At 35.4% G+C, this 22772-nt stretch overlaps 1 protein-coding gene across 1 annotated transcript in view; it reads left to right on the forward strand.

Annotated features, from left to right (window-relative positions):
- UBE2W (ubiquitin conjugating enzyme E2 W) overlaps positions 1-22772 on the forward strand; it is a 65801-nt gene that overhangs the window by 34424 nt on the left and 8605 nt on the right. The window contains exons 2-5 of the mRNA XM_070481031.1: positions 413-504; positions 5578-5680; positions 15601-15756; positions 19259-19334. Coding sequence (XP_070337132.1) covers positions 413-504; positions 5578-5680; positions 15601-15756; positions 19259-19334 — 427 coding nt within the window. The remainder of the gene's footprint in view (positions 1-412; positions 505-5577; positions 5681-15600; positions 15757-19258; positions 19335-22772) is intronic.

A 22772-nucleotide genomic window follows, 5' to 3' on the forward strand; every position in this document is an offset into this window, starting at 1 on the left:
CTGTATGAAATGACATTCTTTAAGGATTTTGGAGAACAATGCTTTTTATAATTGAAAAGCAGTAAAGGAAGCACTGCCAAAACTTTTCAGCACTTATAACCGAGACTGAGACTGTATAACCTCAGTGGAGTAGCTGTGAAGTTTTGTAGGTAGCTGGCTACACTTCATAACCACTTTACAGCATTAGTCTTTACAAATATATTTAGAAATATTTTGATAATAGATTGGAAGTTATAGTACAAGCAATTCAGAATTTGAGAATTAGGCATATAAAATATAGAAATGTAAGGGGATTGTAAAGGAAAAGTTATGAGCATTTAAAGGAAATTTAATCAAGGATTTCAGACTATAAATAGAAGGATATTATGTTTTAAAAAATAGGTATAAATTATTATTGATAATTCTTTTTTAGAAACGACTGCAGAAAGAACTGTTGGCTTTGCAAAATGACCCACCTCCTGGGATGACTTTAAATGAAAAGAGTGTTCAAAATTCAATTACACAGTAAGTATTTAATTTTTAAAGTATTTATTTTTTTTATTATCAGTGTAATATATGAATATATACTTATTTTTAAAAATACGGAATTATTTTCATATTTCATCCCATTCTCTTCCACCAAGAGGTAAATACAGTAAACAGATCTTATTCTATGCATTTATATAGTCAATTATGTTTTAGATAATATCATACATATTGTATATAATGTATAATTTGTAAACCTTTTCTTTTCTTTTTTTCCCTGAGGGAGCTCCACTCTGAGCTAACATCTGTGCCAGTCTTCCTCCATCCTCTATTTTTGGTGTGTGGGTCACCACCACAGCATGGCTTCTGTACCTGGTAACCAAACCCAGGCAGCCAAAGCAGAACACACTGAACTTAGCCACTAGGCCAGCCCATTTTTTTTTTTAAACCATATATTTGGTTAGTACTGTTTTTAAAAGTTTTCCTGCTGTGGCAGTGTTTAAAAACTGTGGTCTGACTTTGTTTATGAAATGATCTTCATCTTTAATAGAGCAGTTTGGTATGAGGTTGTTCATCAGATTTTTCAAGAACACATTGAAGGCTTTGAAGAGAATCACAGTCAAGAGGTATCCACATCCCCATCCCCTGAACATATTAATTGCCTCCTGTACAGAAGGGTAGCTAAATGAATGTCACACTCTCAGCAGTGTCATTTAATAGATAAGAAATTTTTCCATGAAGATGAAAAAGTGAAGGATGAAGGAGGACACTCCTGTAGGAGTCTTCTCTCTAATTCAGCTCCTTCCTAAAGAGTGGAGCAGAAGTCTCTTCCCAGATATGATACCAAGAAGAGTAGAGAGATATGGGTCCCCTCTCTTAAAAACGAGCATTTGAACTAGTTTGAAATGTTTTCAGGAGTATCATCCTAAGATCTCATGACCCAGTATATGGCTTATCCTTAAAACTCCTTTGATTTAATATTTCTGTTAGACAAGGGTAAATGTTCGAAAATGGGAAAATTTTAAATAATTTAAAAAAAATCTCCAAAAACAAAAGGAATAGAGCCAACAAGACAAAAGTTTATAGACCAACTCACAGGACAGATAGGACGATTCAAATATTTAGCGATATTCTAGGTCCAGAGAGCAAAAGTGACCAAAATTCACACAACAGTGGACATACCCCTTTAGAAGAAACAATTTTGGTTATCTTTGACTTTAACTTTGACATTTGAATTCGTATGTAAGACAGGAGTCAAGCTTTAAGACCAGGAGTATAAAGAATGAGTCTTGACATTTGGATGGGTATATTCATACTTGAAAATGTAGTGCAGAGCTCCGGCTCTATAACAATCTCTTTAAAACATTGCTGGCTTCTCAATTGAGCATTTTTAGGCTCACTGCACAATGGAGCAGAAGGTACAGAGATTTCCAGAATACCCTCTTCTTCAATGCCTGCATAGCCTACCCCATTATCAACATCCCCCACCAGAGTGGTACATTTGTTGGCAATCGATGAACCTATGTTGACACATCATAATCACTCAAAATCATACTTTACATTACAATTTACTCTTGGTGTTGTATATTCTGTTGATTTGGACAAATATATAATGACATGCATCATCATTATGATATCATGCAGAGTATTTCCACTGCCCTTTAAATCCTCTCTGTTCTACCATTTAACCACCCCTGTCCCCGACCCCTGATCTTTTTACTGTCTCCATAGTTTTCCCTTTCTAGAATGTCATATAATTGGACTTATACAATATGTAGCTTTTTCAGATTGGCATCTTGCACTTAGTAATATGCCCTTAAGGTTCTTCCCTGTATTTTTGTAGCCTTCAGTTGATTTTTCATTTATATCAAACAAAATCTGAAAATGGAGCACACATTTAGAGTGTATGGCATTTGTTCTGTATAATTAAACAAGTGACTTTTCTGTTCTATATAATTAAATAGATTATACTCCATTTTCATCTTTTTTCCTCTCTTCCTTTGTTAACCTTCCTCAGAATATCCTGTTAACAGCTAGCCCTATAGTTCTCAAGCAAAATAGTAATAATCAATTGCTTCCTCTTTCAGCCTTTACTTTCTGGGGCTGAGGAGGGACCACACAACATAATAATTTATAAAAAAGGAATGTTTTGCATTTTTACAAATAGAAACATTTATATAGATTGTCAAGTAGTTATACCACAAATTTATAACTGTGAAAACAACAGTATCTTTATTGGAGAATAAAGCTGTCATTTAGAGATGTTTGTCAAGCAAGAATTTTTCTTTTAAAATAATTTATTGAAAATGAACCATGAAAGCTTTATCATCTTTGGACCATCTTCCAGGATATTAAAAGAGTCCTATAAAAGTCAGATCTTAAAATAATTGTTTGGGGCCAGCCCCATGGTTTAGTGGTTATGTTCAGCATGCTCCACTTGAGCAGCCCAGGTTTGGTTCCTGGGTATGGACCTACACCACTTGTCGGCAGCAATGTGGCAGAGACCTACATACAAAAAATAGAAGAAGATTGGCAAGATGTTAGCTCAGGGCAAATCTTCCTCAGCAAGGACAACAACAAAAAATAATCCTTTAAATGGGATTGTATTGGATGTAGATATGGATAAGGAAGATGATCAAAGCACGTTAACCTTTCTGGAAGACAGTTGAGTAGCATGTATTACAGCCTTAAAAAATCTGAGTATCATATCCTTTGATCTAAGAAAGAAACCCCTATGGTAGCCTAAGGAAGGAACAGGGATATAGAAAGACTGACTTAGAACTAACTCTGCTCATTTCAACATTACTGTTTCTAGGGAAAATTTGGAAGTAGTGTAAATGCCAATAAAAAGGAAATGGTTTCTCAAAGTAGTACAATGACATGGCATAGAGTTATATAAGTCTATAATCAGCATGTAAGGCAAAAATTTTGTATAGTCATAATTACCTTTGAAAGTCCCTTAGAGAGGCCTTATTGGTTTGTATCCTGTCTTAATATATCCAACAAAGCTAGTTTTTCCTTCAGAGGGGAATACATGGCTGTTTCTTTGATTAGGAGCCATGAATGTTTAAAAAATACCTTTTTAAACATAAGAATCATAGAGCAATAGCTACTCACAGAAGGTTACGAACTGAGACTTTTCCCATCTCATCCTTACTCTGGGGCATGTGCTCATGCTTGGAATCATAAACACTGATGATTTGAATTTATGTAATTTAAGTGTACACACAATGCAACTCCACTGCACTTAGATTCCATCAATATAGAAACTTCAAAATGTCTAGAATGAAATGTACTCAAAAAACTTTCACAGTGATCATCTTTGGGTGAGTTTTGTTTTATTTATACTTTTCTAAATTTTCTGTAGTGAACACATTTTTAATTAGGAAAAAGTTATTTAAAATTATCCTGCACAATGTTGAAAACTATGCCGCCTTTGACCTATCTCACCCAGATATTGGAAGGATTACTGAGATATTTGCTTAGCTCTTATTTAAAAGCTGTACTTGGATAGGTCACATGTAAATTTGTGGTACATTGTGTGTCCTAAAAGTCACCTTCCAAACAGAATGAAAGGGCACCAGGAAATCCTCTCATTTTTCCTTGGATTATCACCCTGCATAGTGCATGTCGGGGCGGGGGGAAGATGAAAGGGGATTTTGATGGCTAGGAACGACCTGGTTTGTGAAGAAAATAATTTTTTTTAATGCAGCTTTTGCATAGTATTTAATTTACCATGTCCTGGCTCTGATGTCAGGAATGTGCTAGGCTTTTTGTATGGGTAATGTCATTTATTTTTCCAACAACACTTTGAGGTGAATAAGTGTTTTTTAAATTTTAACAGGTTATTTTTTAAAATATCTGTTTCATAGTTGAAGTAGTTAAATTGGGAGAGGTAAAACAGCTTACTCATGACCACACAGCTAGTTAAGGGGCAGACCTATCCAATTTCACTGTAAAATATTGCCTCTTGGGTCTGTGGTCATATCTTTTATTACCATGTACGGTATTCAGCATACATTCTGAAAATGAATAGCCATGCTCTTAAGGCTCTGTATGTGTTAGCTGATTGCTTTCAGAGAGTAGTACATTTATTATTTTACATACTCCTAAGTCCATAGTGTATGGGGTGATGAATAGAACCCCAACACTGTCTTCTCAATCTTACTTCCTTTTGTTTCCCTGTATTTAAAATAATAAGTTTTTGTACCTGAGAAGTATAAGATTGAAGGAATTGGCCAGATGTACAATAATTAGAAGTGGCAGAGCTATAATTAGGAGCTCATTCTTGTGACTTTTTTGGTCCACTTTAGCTTCTAAATGCTGCCTCACCATCTTTACCATCATAATCCTTATTCCTCTGCCCTCTGCCTTTTGTATAGAAAAAAAGAGGTAGTTCACAGAATAAAACTGTAAACAGATTCATATTCATAATTGTTATGTATGGAAACACTAAGCTTGCATAGATGCCATAGAAATCTGTTCTGGGTTTTATGAAACATAACAAGAGACAAAGGAAAGGCCGTATAGAGCCTTGAATGGCCATCAGAGTAAGTGGACTGATGTCAACTTAGTTTCCTTTTTTCTGTTTAGTCTTCTCTAGAATACTGATGAGAAAATTGCTCTCGCTGCTACAATTCTCTGTAGTCATTGCTGATACCTACTTCTCCCGTTGCTTCTGAAATACTTGATGTCAGAAAGGCAGTTGATTAGTTTGATGTTATCTATAAAATCGTTTTAGTCATTGTAGAAGTAGTCTTTTGAAAAATTAAGGTAGCATAGATTGAGTAGGAAGAGTGCAGGCTTTGGTGTTAGCAACCTGAGCTGAGTTTTTATTTAGTTTATGTTTTTCAGACCTGGGTTACAGTTTGGCTCTGTCTTTTGCTAGTTGTCTGACCTTGATCTAATTATTTAACTTTTGAGGGTCAGAGAGGGCACTAGGGCTAGGGGTATTCATACCTATTCTTAGACTTGTTGGGAGGATGAAGAGTGCTGTCACAGGTGAACAGCTCCTATCTCAGTGTCAGGCAAAGAGGAATTACTCAGTGTTCCCTTTTTCCTTCTCATCCAGTCCCTTTTATCTGAAGTTTTTAATGTTGTTTTCTATTCTAGGTGGATTGTAGACATGGAAGGTGCACCGGGTACCTTATATGAAGGGGAAAAATTTCAGCTTCTATTTAAGTTTAGTAGTCGATATCCTTTTGACTCTCCTCAGGTAACTGCCTTGCTTTTAAAAATTATATTTTTAGATTATAGCAAAATGCTAAATTAGTGATTTTTAACTGTTAAAAACTTATAAAAGAAGTGCATCATAATTATGTGAATAGATCTGTTCCTCCATCTTATTTGTAATATAATCAAAATCTTACGAACATTTTACTTCACTGAGATTAGGGCTTTGCTGCTTTCGTACTTCTAACAACTTAAGACTGTTTCTTATCCATGGATGTTAGTAGGAAAAGGGATGGGAATCTAATCCCGGCCCATGGCTTGTGGGAGAACTTAGCAAGAGGCCCTTATTTCTAGATAAGATGATAGAATACCATTGTAAAGAGGCCAGTGCTTTGCTGAAAGGAGCACTTCTTTGCTTTTGCATTGACGTGCTGTCTTTGCAGCCTTTTGGTACCATACTGCAAGGGCAGAACATATTACAAGATATTAAGTATCTAGACATTAGCCCAGAATCGGATCATTATAGGTTGAGGCACAGTCAGTTCAGTTAATGGCTTAGTACTTGGACAAGGGATCATGGTGATAGAGGCACATTTTTGAGAGCTGTTCAACTGTGGTGAATGATTAATCATTGGAGCTTAGAGAAAGGGAGACTCTAGGATGACTTCCAGATTTCTGGCTTGGTAAGATTGGTAAATGAGTTACTAGTGGCAAAATGCTAAGATGTAACGCCAGCTCTATTTAGTATTGCTAGTTAACGAGGTGTTCTAGATGATGAAATTTCCCAAATATCTGAAATTCAACTTTTTAGGTGCTAAAATATGCTATTTTTGAGGGAAATTATATTTCATTCCCACTTTAAATAGAATATACCAAACATAGCTTAATCTTCTCTTGGCCATGTGAGAATAGGGGTGAAAGTTAATTATTGTTTTGTGCTATAGATAAAGAGAGAATTGTTTTAAAGCATAGAGTTAAATGGAAACTGACTCCTTGAGTTCTAAAGTTTTCATGTGAGCAGAAAATTAAGACTTTAGAGGCTCATTTTTATCATTTTCATGAAAATAAAGTGAAGAGATATATGTTGTCATGACCTCTATAATAAGCACATGTAGACTATAATCAAAAACCAAAGCAGGGGCCGGCCCCGTGGCCAAGTGGTTAAGTTCGCGTGCTCCACTTCAGCAGCCCAGGTTTCACCGGTTCGGAGCCTGGGTGGGGACACGGCACCGCTCATCAAGCTGTGCTGAGGTAGCATCCCACACACCACAACTGGAAGGACCCACAACTAAAAACAATATATACATCTACGTACCCAGGGACTTTGGGGAGAAAAAGGAAAAATAAAATCTTTAAAAAAAAAAAACCACCAAAGCAAAAGACTTCCTTCTCTCCAGAAAATGATCTCCACTTTCTGTTATTGCCCTTTTGGCTTATCGACATCATTTCTGAATGCTAATGCTCAAAGACAGTGGGGTCTCAGGTATCCCCTTGCCACCTTCAACCTATTCCTCTACCCCACTTCAGTTAAGTTTGTTGAAGGTCTGTCAAGGAAGAATATGACTAGTCAACTCCGAAGCTTGTGACTAGGGGGGTATTAGAGAAGGCTTACTCTGAGAGCTCACAAGTTTTTCATCAGAGGAAAATAATATCTCTGAACATGAAACTTAAGTCAAAAGTGTTCTCTAAATTCTCTCCTTAGTATTTACTTCTGAATCAACTATCAAACTTAAGCATCATTTGAATTTCATCTTTGATATTTTTGTAGGTTAGAGCTTTTGTAATAAATTCTCTCTATCATCTTATCTTAAATTCTTTATATTCTCCTTCCCTGGTTTTATTTCTGTCTGCTCTTCTGATTTTGGTGTTCTCCAGGTTCTTATTCAGCACTCCCTTACTCTTCTCACTCTTTTTCTCTAATGTCTTCAGCCATCTTAAACAGCTAACTCCCAGATCTACAGCTCTGTGTACAGCTTCTTCTTTCTGAGGTTTAATGTCACCCCTTGTTGGACATCTCTACTTGAATACCTCCAGATATCTCAAATTTAACACATCTACACTCAATCGTTTCCAATAACAAAATAAGGAAAAAAGGTTTTTATCTTGGGTTACTGTCTACCTATCTGCCTGTGTTAAAATTCTTCCCTTTCCCTTGCTGTTAAATGCAGTTTTTCAAATCTTTTCACATGCTTAAGTCAGTCCGCTCTTGTCTTACTGTCAGTGCTGTAGTGCAAGTTTTATCTTTCGTTTGGACTATTACAAAATAGCCTCTGGTTCTTTCCACTCTTAGCCATCCTTTCACAGTGCCTTTAGGTTTCTCTGAAGAACCTACGGTCACCACCATCTTCGCCCTCCTCAGGTTCTTTGTTTCCTGTGGAGTCAAGTCTAAAAACTCTTTAGTTTAGCACTCAAGTCCTTTTTTGGTCAAATCCAGACTTAACCATTTCAGCCACACATTACCACTATGCATTCTACTATAAAGTAATATTTATATTAGACTTGATAATATAATTTCCCTTCTAATTGTGTCTTGTAACAGCGCTTAATGAAGTGGTTAGGGAAGATGGATTCATCCTCATTTTATAATTGAAGAAATTGAAGCTTATAGAAGTAAAATCTTATTTGTGGTTAATATGAAGCTAGTAGTAGCTAGTAGAACAGTGAAGACTCAACCTAAGTTACTTCTCTCCCATACTGCCAATTAGACGTGAGTACCAACATGGGGGAAATGGCTATCCATTCAGTAATGTTATCTTTGAAAGTGAAAGATTATATGTAGAATGATACTTTTGAAAGCTCTAGGGCAGTGATTGCCAATCTTTTGGAATATGAGGATTCCTTTCTTAACATCAATTAATTTTTTAGTCCCTTCCATATTAGAGAAGTAGTATATTCTAATATCCATGATTGAGAAGATGACAGAGCTTCTCTGAATCTAGTAGTACTTTAAAACTATTTTTTAAAATTTTGTTAATCACATCATCTGTGATTATGGATAGATTATCATCACACCCAGAATAATTATAATGGATCCACCATCAGTGCTTGATGTGCATGTAGATTTCAAGATATTTCCAATAACTGAAACTTTCCAGAGGTCCATTGCTCTGGGGAAATGTTTGGAACCACGCTAGGGCAGTAAAATTCCGCATTCACCAAAGGTTGTATTTGATGAGACCCAGCAGCATTGGCACTTGTTAGATAATTAATCTTTTATTTTTCTATGCAATAAGCAGTACTAAATTTACCACTACTTAACAAGAGTAGAATTTGGGGGGAATATCCCTAGGATAGACCAATCTCATTATGAAATTATTACTTTTGTATCTGTAAGATCTGTAAGACCACACATAAACTTTATAGCTCGCTGTGGTTTTTTCCCCTACTAGTTATGATTCATTTCTCACGTGTCTCACTGTACAGTGAAAAAGCTATCTAATAGATTGTGTTTAGCCCAGTCATTTGCTGTAAAAGAAAAAAATCGCAAAAAAAAAAGTTTTTTCCATTAATGTGGGAGCAGAGATGAGGTACCTTTTCATCACTGTTTTCTGCTAATGTGCACTTACCATCAGCCATACAGAAAATAAAATATCTTTATTTATATATTCTATTTTCCTATGCTAGGATACAGGTAAATGGTTGGTTAATTTAATGTGTATTGAGCATGAATTGTGTGTGAAACACTGTCCTGTGTACTTTTAGAGATGGGGGAGAGTACAGAAATTAAAAAGGCGTTGGGCCTGCCTTTAAAGAGCTTATAATCTGTTTAGTATTTGGATAGGTAGACATTTATTTATTCTGTAATATTTATTGAGCACATATCATAGGACAGACACTGTCCTAAGTGTTGACGATTCAGTGGTAAACAAAATGACAAAAAAATAAATAAATAAAACCCTGCGTTTGTGGAGTTTGTATTCTTATAGAAAGAGACAGACAATAAATAATAAATAAAATACATGTAGAATGAAAGATAGTGGGAAAAAATAGAAAAGGGGAATGACAGTGTTGTAGCATTGGGTAGAATGATCAGGAAAGATTTCACTGAGGTGACAGTGAAACAGAGATCTGAAAGAGGTGAGGTCAGTGAGTCAGCCATGTGAAAAAGATGAGAGAAAGAGCAGGTGAAGACAAAAATGCAAAGACCCTGAATATGGACCTACGTGGTGGGTCCCTGGAGTGGTACATAAGCAAGAGGAGGAGTGTCAAGCTTAGGGCAGAGACAGAATTTGGTCTGGAGGGGCCAGTACAAGATTGTGCAGGACATTTGAAGCCCATTGTAAGAATTTTAACTTTTACTGTGGATGATATTGGAAGTCTTTTAAGATTTTGAGCAGAGGAACACCGTGATTCTACATAAAATTGAAAGGAAAAATCTGACTGTTGTGTGGCAGATTGACTGCTGGGGGCACAGGAGCGCAGGGAGGCCAGATAAGCTCCTGCAGTGATCCGGTGAGAGGTGACGGGGACTTGCCCCGGAAGGGCAGCATGGAGGCTGTGGAAGGTGGCCGTACTTTGCACCTATTTTAAAGGTTGAGCCAACAGGATTTGCTGATGGATTGATGTGGAATGTGAATGAAGGAAAGGAGTCAAGGAAGACTCCACAATTTTTGGCCTATGCAACTGGAAGGACAATAAATTGAAGTATGAATTGTATCCCTTGGCTTGTAAAAGACAAAACAGCGACCGATTTAGAATAGAATGAGGGGGCAAAGAAAAACTTGTTTGCACTGGGACTTAAAGAACAAGGAGAGTTTCTGTCAGAAGTGCAGTAAAGCGTGAAAGGATGCGGCCTCCTCTGAGACTTACAAGCATGTGCTGTTGTAGTTTTACGTTAGCTACATGGAGAGCTACAGCAGGAGATGAAAATGGAATGATATTTTGGGACCTATGAAAGAGGGTCTTGCAATGTGAAGGAGTTAGAAATTTATCTTGAAGGAACTGGGAGGTATGGTTAGTCTCCATCGAAACTATGAAGTCCTCCCGCTTAGCATCCTTAGTGTTTTGCTGCTTTTCCTTTTTACTTCCTCACATTAGCAGTTCTTCTCTTCCTTCAAATATCCACTGTCTTACAGCCCCTTCCTCTGTTGAAACATCCCCATTGAATGAAACACATCTATATTATCTTGTAAATGTGCCAGTTATACTATTTTTTAAAGCTTTTCAACTCTAATTTTTGTTGAAGAAATTTTAGGCATTTTAGAAATAAGAGGGGAAGTGTTTTTTTAGGGGGAAGTGGACAATGTCTGTTTAGTCCTGAAACCATATTAATGCTAAGAGCAGTGCTGAAAATATACTTACCTTGATTATGAAGCTTTAGAAATGCTGGGGCAAAAGAGTAATTACTTTCCCCTCACCCTTTTTCCCTTCCTATTTATGCCCCTTTGACACAGACCGTTTTATTCTGTTGCTCTAAATTAAATTCCCTAATTACAGAACCTGTTTTCGTCCTTCTTGTTCTTGGTCTGAGTCTCCGTGCTCTTTCATGTGATGGTGGCTAAGCTTCCAGAGTCTTAAATAATAATTTTTATTGGCTTAAGTTGTCTGTCAGCTAGGGACCTGACAAGGAGAATGTGAATGTGAACCTTGTTCATTGAAGCCTTGAGGGTAAAGCAGAGGGAAGACGAAGGAGAAGACTGGTAGGCCGGAAGTTCGTGGGGGATGAGGGAGAGAATGCTTACCGTCCAAGGGAACTCAAGTTTAGTTTCATTGTATCTGGGAATTTGGTCTCTGCAATACATGTGAAGCTACATGGTAGTGGTAATTATGGAAGACCAGGAAAACTATTAACATTGATGCTGCTGATACATATTTGATGACTAAAAAGAGAGTTGAATTGAAAACTTTGCTAAAATTCCAATCCCCAGTTACTTTTGTCAAATATTTACTGTTTATTCTAGACTACCTATATCATATATCATTCATAATTAGATATATGATATAGTTTATTACAATAAACTCTCTGTTTATATGTTTAGTTTTTATAATTGCCCATTAAGTATTGTCATCTACTTGTAATTTTAATCACAGAAAACATTTCCTCATATTGTCCCTGGAGAAACCTGCTAGACGGTTTTTATAATTATTTCCTGTCTTGTTCTGCTCATTCTGTATATATTGTGTTTTGACCTAGCTTGACACCATATTAGGTGTCTGACTTTTCTAAATTACTTCCAGAGCACTAGTTTGAACACAGTAGTATGCCTTCCTTGTGGTAAGATTGCAATATTGTGAGGTCATTCATTATTGAGCTTGATGTTTAGAAATCCTTATGTTATGAGTACTGTGAATTTCGTATTGGAAACAGTTACCTAATCTCCATCCTTTATTTTGTCACTATTGGTGGCTTTCAGTTTGAATTTTAATAGTTTTATGAAAGACACTACATTTAGTACCCAGAAGTTACCTGGAGGTTGACTTGCTTAAAATTTTATGCTGAATGCGGGATATGCATACTTAAAAAAATCTTGAGCATAATTCTCTTCTAGATCTCACCTGCTCTTTAAAGTGAACCACACGGATAGGGAGATGTTTGGAAATTTAGAGACATCCGAGGACTCCTCTAATGCAGACTGAGTACTTCAGACGTGATTCACATGCATTAGACCTAAGATCTTTTTCTAAAATTGTGACTTTTCCCCCATCAAATAGCTTGTTCTTGAAAATCTGTAATTCCATTTTACTCAGTTTGGTTTATGCATTGGGGAATGTGTGCAATCTCCAGTTGCTAACTGTTTAATCTATATGACTAGTTTGAATCTGAATAAATAATTTTAAAAATAAATTAGCAGAGTTCGTATTCATTCTCTTTGGTTTCAAATTCATTATGTTCAGTTGTCTTTGTCACATCTGTTTTAGATAGTTTTATCAGCTACTTGGAACTTAAGAAAAGGTTTTTGAACTCTGGAAACAGCTTAATCATCTCAGAAGTTTTCAGAACCTACTTGGCTACATTAAAACAACTGAAATATGTGTTTTCTCCTTTGGCTTGTATTGTGTCTTAAATAAGGAGGGTGGTTAAGAGCATGATCTTGAAGAAATGTGGGCTTGGTTACACTCCCCATCACATGCAGAGAACCAGAAAAGCAAGGTTTACGTCAAAACTGTGTGTGGAAACTGCTTCCTAGCCTTTTACAGGAATAAACTGTTGAAAAAGTTTTTTTCTTTTACTTCAGGAGTTCATTTCTGGCATGTAAACTCAGTCTTCCCGTGTTTAGGTAAACTTCTAAAATTCTGTATTTGGCAAGTTAGGTCCTAGGGCTTACCTATAATGTGTGCAACTAATTAATTCCCCTGTTTTTGGTTGCTAAGAGTTTCCGGCTGGCTGGATTTGCCCTGTGTGCAACATGTTAGAAAGCTCCAGCTTTCTTTTTTTTCTTAGGGTTATTATTGACATCTGATTTATTTTTATTTCAGTCGCCTCAGACTCCAAAGCTATTTCTGTCATCTTGCTGTCTGGCTCCCTTCTCTGCTTACACAGTGTCTCCTGCTTCTGCTGTCGCTGTCATCTACTGCTACTCATCCCTTTTCTTTCTCTTCGCTCCTAATTTCCTCTTGGTTCGTGCATACTTTTTGGCTCTCAGGCCAAGTGATTTAGTTTATAATCGTTTCTCTCCAAGAAGAATACTGCTTTCCTTTTTGGGTTTAACTGTCTGTGCACTTCTTCCTTGATGGTTGCTGATAACGTTGATTCATTTTTGCCAAAGAAGATAACTTGGCATGCCGTTCTTCATTTTGGGACACTTTTCAAAGCACTGTTCTACATGACTTCTTAAAAAAGAGACCTTTAAAAAATAGTTGTGTTCAGGGAATAAGCTCTCAGGTATTGCTTGTGTTCTTAATGAATTATCCTACTGGTCAAATAGCATTTTGTGGCAAAATGAATACCCCAAAGCAGATGCATATTCTGGGAGATCTATGAACTCCCACTCGAAACATCTACAGAACATTGTGGGAATATCAAATGAACAGGATATAATAAACTATCATTCATATTTATAAAAAATAAAATTTATAAAAAAATAAATAAAATAAAATTATTTAAAAAATTGAATTTAAAAAGTTAAAAAATTGTGGATAGATTCAATGTGGAACTGGAAGACCATTTAAGCAGTCATTTTCTTTTGCAGAGCAGCACTTTTTTAGCAAAAAAGTGATGATAAGGCACTAGCACTGATAAAAATGATCGAGATAAGTGGTATGCTTTGAACACAGCGGTGCCAGAATCTTTCAGGGAGTTTTCTGCAGTTGGGCAGGGCACGTAATTTGATATCTCTTACTTTGATACTACTTTTATTTTTCAGGTTTATTTTAGCCCTTTTTAGTGGGAATGGACGGTAGATAGCTAGAATTCAAAGAAAAAAATATATGCAAGTGTGTAAAGTCATTCCTTTGAGAAAAAAATCCTTTTATTGTCTTACGCTAGCTTCAGCCAACAAAATGAGTCCCATATGTTAGTAGTATATTTGAAATATTAGAGGACTCCTACTTGTATGAAAGAATGCTTTGTTAAAATGTATATGTCTGTAAAATTGTAGTAAAATCAGATTTGTAGCTAGATATTTAAAAATAAAGCACAAACCTCGCTTAGGGTAATTTCCCATAGCATCTCATATAAACTATGACATACCTTACTCTGGCCACTCTTGTTTCATTGGCTCTCTTTTCTGCTCTATAAAGGAAAAAAAGAGTATGTCTAGAGCAATACATATTTCATCCGTTTCCGTCATAACTTAAAGTAGCGTTTCTTTGTACTAAGATTCTGCTATATTCAAGTGTGAGACAGTTTGCAGGGCTGAGAGAGATACCGTAAGTCTGGTTTAGGAACTATTGGTTTATATATGATGAGCTTTGTAAAATACCATCATACCTACTGAATTAGAGTCTGTGAAAGTGGGGCCCTTGAATTTGCATTTTAAATTAGCCAGATCTTCAGGTGATTTTTTTTAAGACCAGGTCAGGAATTAGGAATTACTACTAAACAACAGAATGGAAAATGCTGCATCTTACTGCAATATAAAATTCACTTCAAGATTGGTGGATTAATTTTTATATCAAAATAAATAATTTATTGTGAAGTAGCATTTATATAAACATTCTTAAATATAAGACTTCTACTTTCCTTGACCTACTTTGGGCTGTGTTTATAGATTCCTCAGGATATATGACTTTACCCTCCTGCCTATTCAGATGCTTAGGGTGATATGTTTAAGAAACACTACTATTGAGATATTTGTTCAGTTAATTAGGGCAGAGGAAGAAAATAATAGATTTATTACCTCTTCAAAGCAGTGCTGAGGCAAGTGGAGAAAGGAAAAGCTGTTAGAATTGGGTAACAGAAAAAGCAGAGAAAAACAGCAAGTAATTGGGAGACTTATTCAACCTTTGTTTTTTTGTCTAGGCACATAATTATTTGCCGATTAATGAGTAGTAATTTTCACCCATCATAATGGACATGTGAGTTTAGAGGAGGTGGAATATATAGCAGTCGTTTCCTTTTGCATACAGGACCCTAGGTGACTGCATTGTTATAGGTGGAGGGGGTGTTTCTACCACCTGCAACTCATACTGTCTCAACATTGAATACTTTCATCTGGAATTTTAGTGTGTTTGATTTCTGTATGCAGAGAGCAATGAGTAGAATTTGAAAAACCATTCTTATAAATATAGTTGTCTTTTACTAGTCTAAAAATACATGGTAATTTAAAATTTTTTTATAGGAGTTTGTGAAAAATACCTGAAATATAAAATAGATAATCTGGTTTTTTCCCTACTACATGGTCATTCATACAGTGAAACCAGTACTTACTGAGTTGATGAGAATAAATAATAAGCAGTTGTTTTTCTTGTTCCCGGCACTGATTTTGTTTGTTTTTAATTTGGTTTTTAACATTATGTGGAGAATATTTTATTTTTTGGTGATACAGAATATTTGAGTGTTAATGGAATTTTATTCTTTCTTAGGTCATGTTTACTGGTGAAAATATTCCTGTTCATCCTCATGTTTATAGCAATGGTCATATCTGTTTATCCATTCTAACAGAAGACTGGTCCCCAGCGCTCTCAGTCCAATCAGTCTGTCTTAGCATTATTAGCATGCTTTCCAGCTGCAAAGAAAAGGTAGGACTTCTCAGAATTATACCAGGTAATATGTCTTCTTTTAGTTTAGGTAGAGAAACTATTTTAATATATAATTTATTTGAAGGAAGGACTTAATGCTTTTTATTATAAAGTTATGGGCAATGTCATGTTTAGTAATAGATTGGAAGATTATTTTTATAATCTTTTGTTCCAAATATTGTCAGACATTGTATTATATTTCTTAACAGAAAGTTTCTGCACATATTCTTAAATAATCTGAGTTTTATTTCCATAAGCATGCACAAGGCAAAAGTGTACAAGAAATTCTTGTTTCTGTATTACACAATGGAAAGCCCCAGGAAGAAGCATCATAGCTCCCTTCTCCCCTCTGCTGGCCCCCGCCCTATGAGCCTCTTTTAGGGAACTTCCCCAGACCAGAGCTCTCCTGTTACAATGGTTAGGTTGAAGGAAGAAGACTAGATTACCGGTAGAATTTTCAGGACTTTTCCTCTTACTCTTCTTTACTAATCCATAGATTCTGTGTCTGATGGAGAGAGGAAAAAGACCAGAAAGAAAAATCATATGAGTTAAATTTGGGATAGCCCTTTAAAGTCTCTAAATCCTCTGTGCATTTCTGGCCCTCTTGTCATTTCTACGTGAGGGTTAGAGTAGGACAACATTCATGTACTTCTACGTTTTAAAGCCTGTCTTCGTGAGGTTTTCCTTTTGTATTCTGTTTAAAGGAGAAGCCAATTTACTTTAGAGATGAGGGAGCTGTGGAGTTATTTATTTATTTTAGCAGGATTTTTTCTGTGTCCTCCAAATTGAACTGTGATTTGTATTAAATTAGTATTTAAAGAACTTGTAAGATAGTACTTAATTTTTAAATGGTCAGTTTTCTGGTCTCTGAAACGCTCCAAGCCATTGTTTACAAAGTGAGTTTCTTGGAATGTTAGTTCTAGGAGAGGTTTCTTGGTGTTAGGTTTAAAAAAAAGGACTTTTTTGTCCAAATAAGCATGGGAAATAATGGGTTAAATTGTATTTTTTTAATTGTAACATTAGGAGCTCTTAATAATCTGATTTTATATATCATATAAGAAAGAAAAAACTTCTGGCAGTTAAACTATGAGACACCATTAGTTAAAAGAGAAGTATCTCCTTAATTAAAAGAGAAGTATCTCCACTCAGGAATATTAAAATGTGCATCTTAAAATAGACGAAACAGGGTATGTGTTATCTAATGTTAGTTTCCTCTTTGCTATTGGCTTTTCTAAGCTGCGTTTTAAGGCTACACTTGAGCTTGTGTTAACCCCAAGGGCTTAGGAAGCCAGTCTGGCTCAGTTACTGCTTCCATATTTTCTCCTTTCTCCCACCTCCGACCCCCAACACACATGCACATTTTAAACTTTTAGGTGTAGAGCAGAGCAGTTTGCAGTTACAAGTCCCTGTCAATGTTTAATGTCTATAGAAAGGTGAGGCGGTAACCATAGGATTTAGTAAGAAAGTTGAGATGAATAGCAGTGTTGTCTGCACACAGCTCTTGCCTGTGCCTTATGATTATTAGCTTTTGTTTATATTTAAATGTAATGATTTACTGTTAAAAAATTAGAAAATGACTATATTCTCTACCTGTGTCGTCCTTTTCTAACCACCACTATTCCCTCACTTTTTAGGTGTCTGCTACTAGTGTTTCCTGCATACTTAGTATAAGACTAATCGTTGCATTTAATTTATTGATGAACTATATTATGTAATATAAACTCCACCAAGATGGTAATCTCGAAGTCAGAATCTTGACTTCACACAGTAGCATTAGTTCTGTGAAATAAGATAAACTTCAGTGGGCATTTATTAGATACCTACTATGTGCTGTTTTTACGGTGTTAAAATACTAGGTTACAGAGATGAAGAGAATTTGCTTTGGCATTGAGAGAATCTAGCTCCAAATAAGCTTTAAAAAGTCTTTTAAATACTCACCAAAAGCTCTTCTGTTAAAACAGGTGAATTTTATTCTGTGGTGGACATGGTTCTATGAGTTTCACTTTAATAGTCGACTCTCTTTGAATACAATTTTTAATTTTTACTCTAGGCATTTGGTGACTTTGATTTAGTCATAATTCTTTCGTTCCAGTTTCCTTTTTCACAGTCAAGAATGGTTTCCTAAGCTGAAGGCATGTAAATTCATTATATCAGTAGATTTCAGTGGATTAAGGATAGTTTCTGATAGATTAAAGAGAGAGGCCCTTCAGTGATCTACCCTTTACTCTCAGTTTCCTGTATAGACAGGCCAAACTTTCCAGCTTGTATTCCATTCCTAAAACAATGTTGGTAATCCATCTTTTTGTGTAGTTAACTTTATTTTTCTAAAAACCACATCTTGATCATTTACCAGTTTGGTTATATTCTTGACTTAAGCAAATAGAATGAGTGATTTTTTTCTCCCTTAAATATTTTTTTTTTTTTGAAGATTGAGTTCTAATGAATATACAGATAAAATAAGTTTATGAAATTATTTGCTACAGTAGTAGCAATTTATTCCAAATGAACACTGGTTATGACTTTGCAGGACAAACAATAGCACATCATCTATTCTTTGAAGGAGTCAAGCATCTAATTTCATACTATTAATTTTTCAGGAATTTTCTCAAACTGTGTCAACAGCGTAATCTTGAGACAGTTATTTAACTTCTTATGCTCTACTCTTCCTTTTTGTTAAATTGCTCTTAATATTAACTCATAAGGGTATTATGAGGCTCAAGTAAGATCATTGTACGTTGCTTTTTGGCTGGACCTATCATGTTATCTACAAACCTGCTCTCAGTGGCTTTAGTACAAATTTGACATGTTTTCAAGTCTTTGTAGAGTCACATATTTCTTGTGTCTGATCAATATCCAACAGTTTTCAGGAAAATTCTCTTCTATAATCTATCTTCAGTGTTACTGGCATCACTGTTTCTGATGTAGCTCCCTTGCAGAGCTGCCATGTTTCTAATATTGTGTGAATCGGCATATGTATAGCAGAAATGCCAATATGTCTTTCCTCCTTTTTTCCTCTTATATATTGTTTGGAAACTGAATCCTTTAGTCTGTCCTTGATGGTACTATCTTACAGGAAAAAAAAATTGCCTGTGGAAGTTTATATGTTGCTATAGTCTCTCAGACGAACCTAATTAGCTAGACTTTTCTGTTTTAATTAACTCACAAAAGTAATTAATAAATTACTTCCAGGGAGATAAGATAAATGAAACCAAAATTCTTTACAACCTAATGCTGCCGCATTTCGTTGATAGTCGTTCTCAAGTAATCCCGCTGTAACCTAACCCAAATCAAACATGCGCACCCTTATTTTTTTCTTGAACAATTTCAGTGTTGAGAGTCTACATTTCCTGTTATATATTATTCTTTCAGTTATGCCGCCAGTGTTTATATTGTTTTTTATACATTCTGTAATAGTTTCACTAAGGCTTTTATGAAAACTGTCTCACCCTTATGTTTTTCTGTTTTACAACTTCTTATCTATTTAAACTCTTTTTGGTTTCAGAGACGACCACCAGATAATTCTTTTTATGTTCGAACATGTAACAAGAATCCAAAGAAAACAAAATGGTGGTATCATGGTAAGCAGTTTTACCTTAGAATAATAACTGTTTAGCATTTTGGTTTGAAAGATTATATATCTGTTTGCTTGGGAAAAAGAAGGAAATATATAATTGACATATTTTTGTAATGTAGAGAAGCTTCTTTAAAATATTTTAACATATTTTATGGATAAATTATACTAGATTTTGAATGGGGCACATAAAATTAGCCATCATGCAAGTGAAATCTACAATTGCATTAACATTCTGAAACTCTACTATTTTATTACAAAAAAAGAAGTCCTTAATAATCTTCAGATCAAATTGGGAAACCTGCTGTTTGAAATAGAAGTTTTGATGCCTTGTGTGCTCGTTTAGTTCTGGTGACTGTTCTTGGTGGGGAAGAGGGATGGAATCACACTGTGAGAGACGACCCAGCAAATTAAAGAGAGCTCTTCCTGCTCTAATAGCTAGTCCTCAAAACACTTGAGGTTCTGCTGGTTATAGCTTTATGAATACAGTACTCTCAGGAAGTTTACATTTCTGTTCTTGTTGGGAGGGTGACGGCAGCTTTATAACTGAAAGCTGCTAGCATCTTTTCTCAACTGACCTTACTGCTTCCCCAAAGGGGTATTTGAAATTAAGAACAAAAATTTTATATTCCTCAACGTACTTTTTGAAACAAGTGAATAAAAACCACCCTCTAATTTTTTTTTTTATACATGAGAGCATTTCCTTTTTTAAATGTTATCCTAATAACAAAGTAGAACTCACAAAACTAAATAGTAGGAATAGGGCCTTTCCCCCTTAAACCTTTGTATCCAATGTGAAACCTTCTGTTACCTCAGTTAATTTGAGTCAATTAAAAACCTTTTTAATTATAAGAGTTCTCTGAGTGTTGAGATAAAAGATGGCTAGAGTCAATACAATAGCATTAAAACAGCAGTTCCAGGTTAGAAAACACAGTGAAAGAAGAATGCCATTCCTGAGGGCCACAGAATAGGAATATTTGGGATAAAGTTAATGAGAAATAGAGATGACCTAGAAGAGATGACACATCTTTTAAGAGCTGTGAAAAAATAGAGATACTTTGATGAGAAACCAGTATTATTACAAAAATGTATATTCTTTACAAATTATAGGTTTAATGTAATTCAGTAAAAATCCAGTGTTATGGTGGAGTGAGTGCTTTGAAAGGTTTGGAAAGAAATAACAGGTGAGAAGAGCAGTTTGAATTTTGAACTACAGGATAATGAAGGAGAATCAGTCTGCCAGACACCAAAACATTAATGCAAGAGTAGACATTGAAATAGAATTACTCTTTTCTAGGCCTTTTTTGTATATAAGATTTAAATGTGTTAAGTAAGGTGTCACAAATCGGTGAAATGGAGCAAAATTATTTAGTAAGTATTCCTGTTAGAAAATTAGTAATTATTTTGGGAAAGAAAAATTTACATTTTTATTTCATATATAAAATATTTCCTGTCTATTGAATTAAATATATTTTTAAAAAATACAATAATACAAAAAGTATTTTTTAAAAAGTTGAGTATCAACGGAAGAATTTCTGAAATTAAGAGGAATCACAAAGAAGTTAAACAGTTAATTATAGGAAAATTTAAACCTTTTATAAAAGCACTGAAAAACCTCAAAGCACAGTCAATATAAATTAAAATAAAATTGTGAAAAACATAGCTTATTAAAAGTAAAGATCATTTATGAAAGTTATTTAAGAATAAGCACAGTTCATTAAAAGCATAGGCAAAAAAGTTTAACACAGTAAAATAATTACAAATTTAGCATTTTGAAACTATTACTGAATTGGCAGGGTTTTGTAAAGTGAGTGCAATGCTGGAGGAGAGTAAAGGGTAGAATAAAACAGTTTATTTCCATACCTGCTGGTAGTATAGCAAGTTGTAATCCTTTAAGGAAGCAGTTCAGCAATACTTAACAAGCTTAAAGTTCAAGACCAAACTTTTTGTCTCAGTTACTAAGCTGCTAAGAATCCATCCTAAGAAAATCATCTTTAATACAAGAGATGTTTTATGCGAGAAATATTCAGTGGATCGTATTTATAATACACGTTCTTTCCTTATCCTCCACGTTGTTGCCCCTGCATGTACTATGTGCCTGGAATGAATCCTTCCACCACACACACCCCTCTCGGGAACTCTCACTAAAGCCTTGTTGATCATTCCCTCCTTTAAGGAATCCAATAAACTTTACGACTGTGGTTTAGAGTCCTGGTTTTGTTTTAGTTTTAAGATTTCCCGAGATAATTCTGATATAGCTGGTCACTTGAGAGCTTCTGTTTCGGGGATTCTTGGAGATAAAAAGACAGGTTTCTAAATAAGATGCATTAATAATCAGGCTTCAGGAATTGTTTATGAGCACTTAAGTTCCCATAGAACTTTTGGCAAGAGCCTACTTTAATGAAATGGCCCTTTACTTCAGTTTACATTGCTGACTTCTCAGTCTTTTACATCCTCTTGCCTTTTAGGTCCAGATACTAAGCTGCCTCTTCCCTCTGTGCCTTTACAAAGAGCCTTTAAAAAAAAACAAAACAAAAATTCCTTGAGTGTCAACAGACCCCTTTATCTTAGCGTTCCCAAATTCATCAAAAATTCAGATTAGTCCAATCAAGAATATTGACAAACACAGCTAAATGAAACACTTTTTTAAAGTGTCAAAGTTCTTAGGAAAGTAGTCATTGTATTTCACACTCAGCCTCACTCATAATAGAAAAATTCCCCCATTGTCTTTCCCACAGTGTTTTTAACCACTTTAAGGTTTTTTTTAATAAAACTTGAGAAGAAATTGTCTTTGAGTGATGAATTTAAAAAATCCATACGTGGGGCGGGGCCAGCCCGGGGGCACAGCGGTTAAGTGCGCACCTTCCACTTCGTCAGCCTGGGGTTCGCCAGTTCAGATCCCGGGTAGGGACATGGCACTGAGTGGCAAGCCATGCTGTGGTAGGCGTCCCACATATAAAGTGGAGGAGGATGGGCACTGATGTTAGCTCAGGGCCAGTCTTCCTCAGAAAAAAGGGGAGGACTGGCAACAGATGTTAGCTCAGGGCTAATCTTTCTTGGAAAAAAAAAAATCCATACATATGTTTTGAAGGTAGAGTCCTCTCTCCCACTCTGTCTCCCCCCAGTGTGAGATGGTATATTCCTGTTTCTCTCTTCCTTACTCTCTGGTAGGGAAGTTTGAAAAGGACAGCCATCTTTCACGCCCTCTAATGATGCCTTCTACTGTTGAAAGCACTCATGAGAAGTCTTTATCTATCTTGCTTTTGAATAAGAAATAGGGAAGAGTCACATAGTGAAACTAGAAATCTAAAAATTCTTTAAAATAAAATACACTTCATAGAAGTTATTTTTCATAGAGTTATAGTTTTTATCTGTTACTGAGAAATCCATACTTTCATAACTGAAGTAGAAAAGTCTTTTAGTAGTTTGCAGATGGATCATCTCC

This window comes from Equus asinus, chromosome 12 (genome assembly GCF_041296235.1).
Source record: "Equus asinus isolate D_3611 breed Donkey chromosome 12, EquAss-T2T_v2, whole genome shotgun sequence".
In the NCBI taxonomy this organism is placed as follows: domain Eukaryota; kingdom Metazoa; phylum Chordata; class Mammalia; order Perissodactyla; family Equidae; genus Equus; species Equus asinus.